The following is a 13,075-nucleotide window of genomic DNA, read 5'->3' as shown; positions in this document are numbered from 1 at the left end:
TTTACATGACATCAAGACTACTTGTGCACTCATCCTGATAGCCAAATACCTGCTCCTGCGCTTTAGATCTCTCCCTGCAATGTTAACACCTGTGTGGCTACACTGAAGTTTTGTCCGCCCCCCCCCCCCCCCCCTCCTGGGGAGTTGCTGGTGGGTTGGCACTTCTCTTGCCATGATATTGTCCTGGATTTTTACCTGGTTTCTGTGCTTCCATCTTTGGCTTGCCCCTGTTATTTGCCACAGTGCCTCATGATTCACAGATGTGGCGTGGATGGAATGAAGTGACTTTGGCATAGCAGAGACCCTCACTGCATGTTTATGGAGAGATTTGGCTAACTCACAACCCCCAAGTGTGTGCAGTTCTTCAGAATACGAATGACAAAAATAACATTCGACTACACTTTGTATTAATGCTGGGGTGGAGTGTTGTTTGGAATCTCAGTTGACATTTTGAAAATATCAGTGTGAACTGCATCGTCGTGGTAATTTAACACTTTGCCAACAAAGGAAACCGCGTGATCCTTACTATCAGGAAAATATAAGTTGCTGCATGGCAAATACTGTTTTACCAGTCCTTATGAGAGACATAATGTGAGGTATTTATGGAAGGGTTTTGTTTATAAGAGTAAAGACAGATATTTTGGAGTAAGGTGTGTATGGATCATTGAAATCACTGAAGGGGATTTCAGCTGAGATTCCACTGGCTCTCTAGTTTAGCTCTTAGTTCTGCCAGTACGGTCATCAATGTGATGTCCTCTGTCCCATGCTACAAAGCAGTGGAAGATGAAAGGCTGGGACAGAATGGCAAAGTAGGTTTGAACTGATGTTTATTTTGTACCATTTGAGGTACTTTGATTGATTATGCATATGCCTGTACCAAATTGATTAGTCATTGTGAGGATATGTGAGCTTAGAAAAGTATACTTTTACACTTAACCTAAGTGATTATAAATTAAATGTGATGCCCAGCTATCTCTCTCTTGAGTATCTGTCCAATGTAGGAGATGAAGTTCCTGTATCATGCAGGTACATGAAGCTCTTGCGAAAATATTGAATGAGCCACCAAGGGCATATGAATATTTTCAAAACACTGGGTAGCAGATGAGATTACCATAGATTTTTCTGGATGTTGAAATCAGGATGGGATTGACTCGCTAAATTAATTATGAGATATTTCTAGGATAGGATGTATAATCTCAAAAGGCCAAGAAAATATGTTGAAAGTTTAAAGAAAGAAAAAAAAGGAAATAGCTTTGAAACCATGGTTTTATTTAACCTGTTACTGGTATTTCCCCAAATGTTGATTCTCATCAGTGACCAGAAGGTGTACATTCAGTTCACCTACTAAATCAACTCAATTCTGAGAGGAGCTGTGCACTGAGGTCCCAGAGCTCCTGAGGGAGAGATGGCGGGGGAGGGGGAGGAGGGGGCAAGGAGTAAGTATGGGGGAGGGCAGAAGAATTGGTTTGGAACAGAGGTATAATGCTCAATAATCTTGAGACCTTGGACAGTTTAACCTCCTTGTGTCTCAGATGCCTCATCTTCAGATAATACAGCCTTGACCTCTGCGGTTGCTGTAAGGACTAAATGAGTATCTCTTAGTACAAGGCCTCATCCTTAATAAATATGCAAATATTACATTTTATTGTTATGTTTGGTACCAAGATAATAATAAAATGACTGTTTTTGTATGCTATGATGTGTTTTGTTGCATAGCGTTAGATATCTGAAACTGTTGGCTGAGTGTAATTCTAATTTCTTAGGTTTGTTGATCCTCACCTATAAAAAGCAAGAGGAATTCACTGATTCTCTAGTGTTTCAGCACAAGTTTGGGGTTGTGATAAAATAATTGCGTTTTCTCCAAAGAACCAGATGGCCCACAGTCAAGAGGAGGGAGAAGAAAAGACTTGCATTTTGGGAGGACGAGGGCAGATAGATTGTAGTAGTTGCCCTGGGAAAGTTATTTCCCCATTCTGTGATTGATTGATTGATTGATTGATTGATTTTAATTTTTTTTTTTAACGTTGATTTATTTTTGAGACAGAGAGAGACAGAGCATGAACAGGGGAGGGGCAGAGAGAGAGGGAGACACAGAATCTGAAACAGGCTCCAGGCTCCGAGCCGTCCGCACAGAGCCCGACGTGGGGCTCGAACTCACGGGCCATGAGATCATGACCTGAACCGAAGACAGATGCTTAACCGACCAAGCCACCCAGGCGCCCCCCCATTCTGTGTTTTTATGAGATGATCATTGAGTATCGGTCTCAATTCCTGCACATTCCATTCAAAATATTTTGCGATGTTAGGATCACTGAAGTTTGTGCTTGTACTGGTTGAATTAGGAGAGCTGCCGTCAGCTGGACTTCTGTGTTGCAGATCTTACCTGGCAAACAGGAAGGTCCAGACACAGTTCTCATTCAGTGCACATGTAATTGGTCAACAGCCAGCTAATAAATCTGATGGTAACTTTTGCTTTAATTAATAAAATGTACTCCTGCAAAACAAGTAATTTAAGTGTATACGCATACGTGTGTACCTGATAATATGCATATATACACACGTATATAAATTATATAGGGTTTTATAATATTAAAATGCTTATTACAACATAAATATAGGAAGAATACCATGTTACTAAAATTGATGACTGTGTAATTTTATTTACCTCTTGGGAATCAATTGAGCTATTGATTCCACAGCAAATGTGTTTTGATTAAGATCATGGCAAGATATGTTTGACAGCAATTTCAAATTATTAGAGTTTATTACATATTCAAAGTCTACAGTCAACTGAGATGGTATGTATCTGATTTTAGCTTAGATAAATCTATGATTTTGTTTCAGGTACTATATCCTCCATACTGTACAATTACCATGTGCCTTATAAAAACCCTACCCTTACTGGGCTGGTCTGGAATATGGTATGATGCTCAGTGTCTATGTTTATATTAAATAGGGTTAGAATCATGAATGTAGAGATTAATGTGCTTTATAAATATTTACAGTATTGCTTTCAGGCATATATACAGATTGAATCTGCACTAGTTGAGTTTAGTAGTTAATGATTGGTTTTTTAGTTGTGAACATTGTTTTTTATGGTGTTTTATTATGACTGTGGCAGTGGATGATCCTGGAAAATCACGGAAAGGGAATTATTTCCAGAGAAAGCTTAATTCCTTGAAAAACTTTCAGTAGGTTTTATTTTTCCACTTTTGAATGAAACTCAAATGTACATCCTGTCTTTAACACATGTAGAATTATTCAAGAATAACAATTAAAAAATCATGAAAATACAGTGATATTTAAATGTGCTAAATGGAACATGGGCCCAATCAGGTTTTCATGATTTATCAGTTTTTAACTTCAAAGACTCTGGTTAGCTTGCATTTTTTAAACTAATGAGTTTATCACAGCCCGTGAGGAGCGTGGTGAAAGTATATCAGCTGTAAATTGGTACAAAGCACTAAAAGGGACATTAGCCTCTAATCAGATTCCAACAGTTCATTAAACCTGTCTTTCCAGAATCGCTCTTTGTCTTTTCCCTGCCTTTGCAAGGCATCTTCTTCCCTTTTCGTCTGGGCAAGACCTCCTCTGGGGTAGGAAGCAATATCAACTCATTCTTCATTGTCTACCAAGCAAACAGCCTGGGGGATGCTTTGTTAGGGTAGGTGTCTGGCCGCTGTGAAGGGCAGGGGTGTTGAGGGCTGGCCGGCTGTGGGAAGGCTCTCTTGAAACTGGGTGGTTGCAAGCCAAGCTGGCTGCTTCCAATCACGGAAGCAAGTGGCACATTAGGATTTGAGATCCATGCCTGATGTGTAAACAACTCACCAGCCTCCATGAAAGGATTTCAAGCTTGGAACAAATTAACTGAGCTTGCCAGGGATACCACAGTTCTCTCTGCTCTGAGCTATTAGGATGCAAAATGCCTACAAAATATGGACGAGTCAAAAGCACAAATTTAAAAAAATGTATCCTGCCAGTTTTAATAATACTGCACATTTCTAAGAAAAGAACCTGACAGTAATTTTTCTTCTTTTTATTACCTGATAGGCTAGGTAGCATGGAATTTTTAAATGCTCATTAGTTAGCTCAAGAGTAAATTTGCTTTTTCTTCCTGTTGATGTCTCAGAGCAAATATTTGTGATAAGAGGCCCTATAAATTTTATTTCTCCTTTTTTCTTAAACAAAAAGGAGTGGCAAGAAATAGAGATAATTAGAGCTTTACTATACTGCACTCTGTCGGTATTATTTGGTAATAAAAACATTTATGATTTGTCGAAGTGGGAGTTGTTTTTACTTAACTGTCTATTTGATAGAAAAGCAGCTATGTGAAGGGCAAAAACCTGCAGGTTTAGAAATGCTATTAACCTTTGTCATCATGTAGGCAAAATATTTGGAAACAGATCTCTTTTTCTTGTCATGAGACCACGTTAGTATCATGTGCTTATGTTCTGTGACTGAGTAAAGAAGCCATTCTAAAAACTCAAGTCTAGTCATTTTTGTTTCTTAGTTTGGACAGGATATGAAGGTAAAATTGACATTCTAACCATGTTTTAAAACATGATTTTGGCCTGAAGCAAGCACTGGTAAGTGTCTTTCTGACTCCCTTCATAGATTATTGACTTTAGAAAATCCCCAAAGCAGTGAAAATTAGTAGAAAATAACCTTGATTTAATCTGTTTGTAAATATTGTTTGAAATTCTATTGAGTCACAATAGAAATAGGTTCTCCTTTAAAGAAGTGGCAAATTCAGCCAAACATACACCAAAACAGAAAACAAATTTATTTTCTGGTCACGACTTCAGCTTAAAAATTCATTCTGAATCCAAAATTTATATTAGTTGTTCTTGAAATAGATGTTTGGGGTGGATATATAGAAATTTTCATTTGATCTGAATTGTCATATCACAATTTAGTGTCCAGAATTATATTATCTTGGTTTTTAAATTATGAAGACTTTGATAATAATATGAGAGCATCGTCATTATTTTTATTTATTTTCTCCTTTGTGGATTTCTGCACAATATAACCTCCAGAACTCAGGAAGAAGGAAACTTGTCTTCTGTGTCCCTCCGCTACTGCGAAAGTGTGATGAATTGTTCCAGCCCTATATATATTAATGTTAAGGTTTCTTTACTCCAGTCTATTATAGTCTGACCTCCAACCCAGAGGTCAGCGAATCAGACTGATTAATTCAACTTCTTGGTCATTATTTCAAATGATAGTTCAGAAAGGGGGCATAATTGGTTATACTGCTATTCTCATTTAATTATACTTCATTGTTAAAAAATTAGGTTAGCAGTACTAAACGTACTACAGTGAAGGAAGACTCTACCAGATGTCCTGTTTTGAATGCTGTATAACGGACTTTCCCTCTTTCTCTCTTTTTTATTCTCAGAATATCAACACCTTTGAGAACAGAATGTTAATGCTTGATGGGATGCCGTCAGTCAGAGTCAAAACAGAGCTTTTGGAATCTGAACAAGGGGTAAGTTTCAATGACGCCCCACCCTCTTCTCTTTATGATAGTGGCAGTCATTTACAGGGCATATCGAAGTTTGCAGAACGGTTCCGATTTGCACTTGCCTGGCTTTTCTCTCTTGAGTAAAAATCACCAGAGACTGATTCTCATCCATTTGCGACTCAAATATTCCTAACCTGGAGAAGATAACTTCCTAAAATCAGGAAAGCACAGTGACCTTGTAACAACCATATGGTTTTATTTAAATTAGTGCATGTTTTGAAAAGCTATTAAAAAATTCAGAGCAAAGAGGGAAGTATTAAAAAATAAGATGGGACTATAAACTCCATGTCAAAATGGCTTCTTTCTTTCTTGGGAAATTACAGAGTACAGGTATGAGAATGTTACTGTTTGTTGGATTGATTTCCCTTTTGACATTTGTATTTACCCTTTTAAACTTCATGAGGGCTAGAGGATAGTTGAGGAAATACAGGTCAGTGAGTTTGAAATGTGCACAAAAGCAAAAAAAGGCTTACTTAAGGATACATAGCGAAATTGACAAATTAACTCATGGCTACTGAAAATATGAAGACTTAAGAACACATCTGTAAAAGGATGTGTGGGTGATTTTATCATTAACATTTGTAGCTTCGCAAGTAAAAATTATAAGGGCAGTATGACTGCAGCATTGGCTGACCATGTTTTGTATTGAAGTGAGAAAGCATTGCTCCTGTGCCTGGGTACACACTGCCTACCTATGCTGCTAACCTACCACCGCTGAGACGGTACAGATGACCGCAAAAAGTACATAAATTAGATACTTGATCTTATTCGTATAGCTCTTATTCAAAAAACGCAGAACATTGGCGATATTTTGTAAGTGAGCCATCAGAAGAAATTTCAAATATGAATAAAATTTCACTTATAAGAATCTGTGTGCATGTGGGACCCCATTCAAGGGGTTAGGATACTATTAAATGTTAAAAGGACTTGATGATGAGGAACTGAGGTCATGGATCCAGCTGGTAGCATGTAGAGGGTTTCTCCAATAACTTCCACATTCCTGAGCAATATAGGGCAGGGTGTATGGCATCCCAATGTATATTTCTCTTCCTCGCTCTAAGCCTGTGTCTGAAACAGACCCCCATCATGGGAGGGGATATCATTTCACCTTTATGTTCCGTGTTCGTTGTAGTAGCTGTGCAATGAACTTGGTGGGGTATGTCAACCAATAACGCACCTTCCCAGTTCTGTGTATGACATGATGACTCACCTGGGCTCATCCTAAAACTTAGGCAGTGGAGCATCGTGAAAGAAAGACTGTGTGGCAGCTGTTAACATCATTTGTTCATTGTAGACAAAGCTTCGGAAGAAGTCATGTTCACCTGGATTTTCTAGCCTGATTCATCAAGTTAAACTCTCTGTTCTCCCAGCCAAGTAGTTTTTACCTTTGCTGTTTACCCTAACACAGGAAGGATTTGTTTTATTTCTTTGGAATTTCTGTTTTCTTAATCTAGGTGCATGAGCCAGTTTCATAAAATTTCCAAAACCCCCTCATGTAACACACCGCATAGACCGTAGCATCTCATTCACAGAGGATAACTTTTTTTCATCGTCGATGACAAAATGAAAAAGTGGCATATTGCACATTGTTGCTTTTTATTCCACAATATATTCTTCAACTTGAATAGCGGTAAAGGTACTCAAGTCATGTGTGTTGGAGGAGGGCAGAAAAGTACAGAAGGCAGTCAGAGACCGCTAGTCAGAGCCACGATGGTGCATTGTGGTCACTGGTTCTGGGAATGCTTGGTGACATCAGGATGTTTCTCTCTCCTTTATTATCAATTTATAGTTTTATGGTAAGTTTGAAAGATTGAGATGCACAAAAAACAAAAGCCAATAGTTCCAGAGGTTTTACAGTGTGAATAAGAACCTCAGGCCACATCATTTATGGAAAGTATTTCCTGCCCTTAAATAGAGACAGGAAAAATGGTAGGTTCATAGGTTTTACTTAATGCCTACTCATTAAAATCAATTTTTCCTTCTTGTGAATGGAGCTGATGTTAGTATTTTAACCCTAATTTAGATTATGTACATGGAAGGAAGGGAAAGAAAACCCTGATTTTAGTCTTTTCTTTAGTTTTGTATGTATTTCTTAAATATGTGGCAGATGTAATTTCATTCTCTTTCACAGTAAAGCTTCAAGAGAAGCAGCCCACAGTGTTTAATGACCTAATTATTTATGGAAAACAATAATTTGTATTTAGTCATTTGCAATACTGTACATCAGTTCTTCTTTAAAGTTAGAGTTAAATCTAGATTTTAGTGAACTTCACTCTTGGTCATTTCACTGGAGTTTTTAATTGGGGATAATGGGATGGGTAATATGCTGTATAATTTCAGAATCAGAACTCTTTTTAGATAAGGAATGTTAGTAGTCTAAAGATTTCTTTATTTCAATCTTACAGGATTCTTTATTTTTTTAACTTTTAAAAGTGTTTTCATTTATTTTTGAGACAGAGAGAGACAGAGCATGAGTGGGGGAGGGGCAGAGAGAGAAAGAGGGAGACACAGAGTCAGAAGCAGGCTCCAGGCTCTGAGCTGTCAGCACAGAGCCAGACGCGGGGCTCAAACCCGCAAACTGTGAGATCATAACCTGAGCCAAAGTTGGACGCTTAACTGAGAGAGCCACCCAGGCACCCCTCAGTCTTATAGGATTCTTTTCTCATTTACTGATAAAAGCTGGTTGAAGTTTGATTCTTTATAAGAAAATGTAAAACTTGGTGAAATGAAAATAGTCACACGTGTGATTATCAGCTTCTGAAAAAAGATGAGCTGTTAGTTACAATGGACACAAAGTTAGAGGAAACAATCCCCGAATCACAACGATGAATGAGAAAGCCTGAGCCGGATGCCAAGGATCGGATCCCATAATCACTCTGGAAAACCTACTTTTGAGGCTGTTTTTTAAGACATGACATTTAACATCTATCTCTTGGGGAAGAAAAGTTTAGTCTGCCATTCAGTCTCTAGGAGGCATCGCAAAGATACGCTACTTCACATGACATCCTGTTTCAGCGATTCACCACGAAGGCACGTATGCCCTTCTCCCCTTCTGGCTAAAAATAGTTCCTTAGGTCTTCCACTGTCAGCTGCTCTATACATCTCCCCCTCCAAGGAATTCAGGACCCAATGACCACATTTCAGAGTGGGAAGACAGACTATGGACTGGGCCTAGGTCAGCCACTCTGCTTTCTCTCTTCTCTGAAAAGTTCTGGCTACCTTGCCTCATTCTCTTTAAGTGTGTGTGTTTTATAGTGTGCGGATGTGGTCAGATCTCTTCAGTCAGACTGTGAGCTCTTAGAGGACAAGAACTATTTCACGTATTTTTTGGGTAGGCCCTGGCACATGGTAAGTGCCAAGGAAATCCATGCTTTACTTATCCGGGCATTATAACTGGCATGGTGAAGAACTACGAGACCAGTCAAGAGCTTGTTATAAACCTGCTCTGCCTACTTCATCCAGTTGTTGTGAACAACAACAACAAAATTGGAAATACTGGCAACATACATGCTCACTGGTGACATAGTCTTCACCTTGCAGCCACGTGCACTTGGATAGATAGAGGAGCATATTGACACTGACTGTCTGTGCCTTCCTTCTGTTTGGGATTCTAGGACTCCTGCATCCTTAGTTTTGTGACATCTGAGTAGATTATTATTGCAGGCTCTTGAAACGTGACTTCCGTGTTCTCCAGGCTTGTCGGTAATACAGCACACGCTGCTAAGCAGTCCATGGGAAGGGCATGTGCTCTTGTGATACACTTCAGGGGCACAGCAAGGAGTGTTGGAATGACTTTGACTGTGACCTTTGGTGCTTGTGTCCTGCTGTTACAAGAGCTTCCCGAATGCTGTCAGCCTTTGGATGTTCTAACATGTTACTAAGCAAAGGACTAAAGCAGGAAGAGGAGGACTGGAACGATTCCACCCAGAGATAAGGCAGTGGCAGAGAAAGGGTACTGCCTCAAAGACATAAAATGTGGTTTTGTTCCTGGCCTTGCAGCTTACCGGCTCGAATGGCATTGGGAAGTTACTTCTGATCTCTAGGCCTCTATGTCCTCATCTGTACAGTGGGGGTATTAGAAGCCTGCCCAGGATCCATCTGACATTGTCTGAGTCTGGTAACGGGCTAGGAGGGAGAGAAAGCATTTCCCATTATGAGTTGAACAATCCTACTACAGTATACTGCCATTATAGGAAGCTACCCGTTTGTGGAAGTAGAAATGCATAGACTTTAAAGACGGACAGACTGGAGTTCAGACGCTCAGTCAGCCAGGGGCCGGCGGTGTGGGTCCCGTTTGGTCTCCATCCACCTGTTTCTCCTCTTCTGGGAAGTGAAGTGAATCACCCAGCCTCGTGAGAGCCTGCCTGCATGTAGTGGGTGTTGAATAAATGTTCTCCCTTTGAAGAAAAGCAGGAATAAAAAGGGCACCATTTCCTCAAATTTCAATAGTTGCCAATTCTCCTATCGTATTTAGTAGGTATTAAACATCTGAGTTAATTTATAATTTTAAAAGAACATTTAAGGGAAATCTCAAACTGGAACCCTTATTTTTTTATCTGAATTTTTATTTAAGCATATCTGGAGAAAAATTTCAAGATCTGATTAGATTTTATCATGTAAAAAAAAAATGGAATAATGATGCCAGAAATCCATTAGTTTGTTAAGACAAAAAGATACCAAATTTTGGTGTGGCAGTGGTATTTGGCCACATTTTTTTAAAAAAGGAATTCTGAGTTTGTATACTTCAGAGATAACTTATTGATATATTTACAGGTGAGATGATTGGTTGTCTGGGATTTGCTGCAAACGAAATGGGAGAGCAGAATGGATGGGGAGAAAGATAAGACTGGCCAGGATTCAGTCATTATTGAAGCCGCACAACAGGGGGCTCGTGTAACCATTCTGCCTGATTTTGTGTATGTTTGAAATTCTTGAAAGTAAATGTTTAAGAAGGAAAAGAAGCTCTCTAAATACAAATATAAAAATACATGGGTGCACAGGTGTCAGAGGGAGACATGAGGGAAACATGCCTCACTCAGTTAGCCTCACTGTTTTCTGAGTCTGAGGGGAAGGAGCTGACCTGAGTCCCTCACCAACCACAGCAGTGCTAAAGCCTGTGGTTCCCCTCCCTTTTCCTTCCCTTGTAGAGGCCGGTGCAATTCTGACCTGCGTGCATGTAGGCAGAGTAGTGGCAAGAGTGGAGCAAAGAGAGAGAGAAAGACGTTCGGTGTTTTGCCAGTTTGAAGTACTCTAAGGGAGTCAGTGACTGGGCTGTAAAAAGACCCTGTGTGTTCCACTGGGGGACGAAGCCTAACACCTCTTTACGACGGGTGTGGAGTGGGGAAGGGTGCAGGTATGGCAGCAGACAGATTTAATTGTATTCTCCCTGGCTTCCTAAAAAAAAATGCCAGGCCAAAGATCCCTCTGAGCTCCCTAATTTTAGAGGCAGGACAGAAGGGAATAATGGCCCTTTTCCTAGCTTGCAGTAACTTTTGCAAACCATTCTGCAGGACATTCATAATGAGGTGGTGAAGGCATTTCTGTAACACAAAGAACTGACTAGTACCATGAAGTCAGCTATATCGAGTTTTTGCTTAATGTTTCTCATTATTCCTCATCATCCCAGTACAAGGAGCTTAGAGCTAGTCAGGGCTCAATAAATAGTGATTCAGATGCTATTTATTGTAAGTGAGAGCCAGTGCCAGACTGTAGAATATTGAGAATTTTGAGACAGGTGCTATTTTGGAAAAGACCTCAATCTTTAGGCTTAATAAAGAAATAGAGACAGGTGCAGGTATTGTAGCCAGACGTACCTGGGCTAGGGAATGTTTAAGACAGGCAGTTACATGAACATTTAGTAGCTTTAGAGAAAAGGAAAAAAAAAAACAACCACCCAACAACAAAGCCTTTTCTTTACCTCAGTAAAGCATTATGTTTAATTTAACATAAAAGGTTTAATATGTATCTGTGTGTAAAAGCTTAGTAAGACAGTGTTACTTTAATGACTTTATCAGAAGGAAAGAAAAGACATCATAAAAATGCCACTTGCGTTACCCTTTAACAGAGCCTCATTATTACCTCCCCTACTGGGGAACAGGAGCCAGCATAGCTAGTAAATTGGTGGACTTATCTTAGACATATGAATTTGCTTATCATTTAATATTTTCTGATGACCCACTGCTTGAGATCTTTTGATCTGTAGTGAAATCTTTGCATGTCGCTACCTGGCTTCAAAGAAAAACATGCAGGAGCTGTCTTCTTGCTAATACAAGAAGACCATTTAAAAAAAAAAAAAAAACAGGAAAGAATCTCTGTGCTTGCAAAACCCATTTTAAGGAAAAGCTATCCTCCACTAAAGAAGCAGTGTTGGACTGATTTTAATAATGTCAGAATGGCCAATAAATGTATTAATAGAAAGAATTGAAAATCAATGAGCTGTGATGGTAATTACAGATAGTACCCAAGGGAAATATAGCAGGCAGACAAATCCTTTCCCTTGGGGCCTGCCCTGGGCAAAGCTATGAAGTTGATAATTCTGCCCTCCTTCTTTCCCGTTAGCAATGTACTTTCTCCTTCAACTTAATTCTCCTCCACTCACAACCCAGACCCTCCCAACTCCCTCTGCTGTGATGGCTCATGCTACCCACAGATGACCCATTCTAACTGTAGTCTTCTTAATTGAGGAAAATGTAAAGTGCTATTCTCTCCAGGAGTTATTTGCATTTTTATAGGGTCAGTGCTTTGTAAAAAGGAACACTTCTTGAAGAGATTTCATGCTCTGAGTAATTTGGAAATTTTGATTTGGGGAAAATTAACCTCTCCAGAATATTTCAGTTTATGTTCTCCCTTGTGAACTAGTCTTTGTGGTAGAGTTTTTTGTTTGTTTGTTTGTTTGTTTGTTTGTTTGTTTGTTTTTTAAACAAAAAAAGGAAAATCTGGATCCTGAGGTAAGTGTTTCTCTTTACCTAGGTGTGTTTTCATGTGCTAACATTTGCATACTGATTCACTGTTTATAACTGTCAATATAGCTTATTTAACCCTTGGAGGACTTTTGCTTCTGACCATGAGGGATTAATTGCCATGGGAATTGACCTCTTACCATAAACAACTAGAAAACCAGACAAAAGGTATAAAATGTTTTTACATATTGAACAACAGGCAGATAAGGACTATGATCCTGGAGAGTAAGGTGGGAAAGGAGGTGAACTCTACTGGTGCCTTAGCCTACAACCTAAGGGCGAAGCCAGAAGGAAGAGTCCAGATAGGGCCTAGCTGTCACTGTGTTAGGCGGGCAGTGATTGGGATTTGGGAGAGGTCAAGGCAAACTGGTTTTTGAGGGGAACAGTAATAGCGAGGGAGAAGTTGTACAGAGAGCTCTGGAGATCTTCAGAGTGGTCACCTTGAAAGGGTTTGCCTAAGTAATGATCTACCTATGTGTGCAGGAGGACAAGGAAAGAATAAGGAAGGCAACAAAGTGGAACAGTTCTTAGAGCTCACATACAGTTCACACATACCCAGAATGGAGAGACCCCTTCATACATGAGGCATTTG

The 13,075-nt window shown here is 39.5% G+C and overlaps 1 protein-coding gene across 9 annotated transcripts in view; it reads left to right on the top strand.

Annotated features, from left to right (window-relative positions):
- KLF12 (Kruppel like factor 12) overlaps positions 1-13,075 on the top strand; it is a 1,146,238-nt gene that overhangs the window by 899,783 nt on the left and 233,380 nt on the right. For 8 of the 9 annotated variants that reach the window (XM_042978247.1, XM_042978214.1, XM_015543647.2 and 5 more), the window contains one exon: positions 5,399-5,488. In XM_042978247.1, coding sequence (XP_042834181.1) covers positions 5,399-5,488 — 90 coding nt within the window. Of the gene's footprint in view, positions 1-5,398; positions 5,489-10,297; positions 10,441-13,075 lie in introns of those variants that run through there. The other variant, XM_042978277.1, reaches the window with a different exon arrangement.

Source organism: Panthera tigris, chromosome A1, assembly GCF_018350195.1.
Source record: "Panthera tigris isolate Pti1 chromosome A1, P.tigris_Pti1_mat1.1, whole genome shotgun sequence".
In the NCBI taxonomy this organism is placed as follows: domain Eukaryota; kingdom Metazoa; phylum Chordata; class Mammalia; order Carnivora; family Felidae; genus Panthera; species Panthera tigris.
The sequence above is the reverse complement of the archived record's forward strand: the minus strand, read 5'-3'. Positions and strand labels throughout refer to the sequence as shown.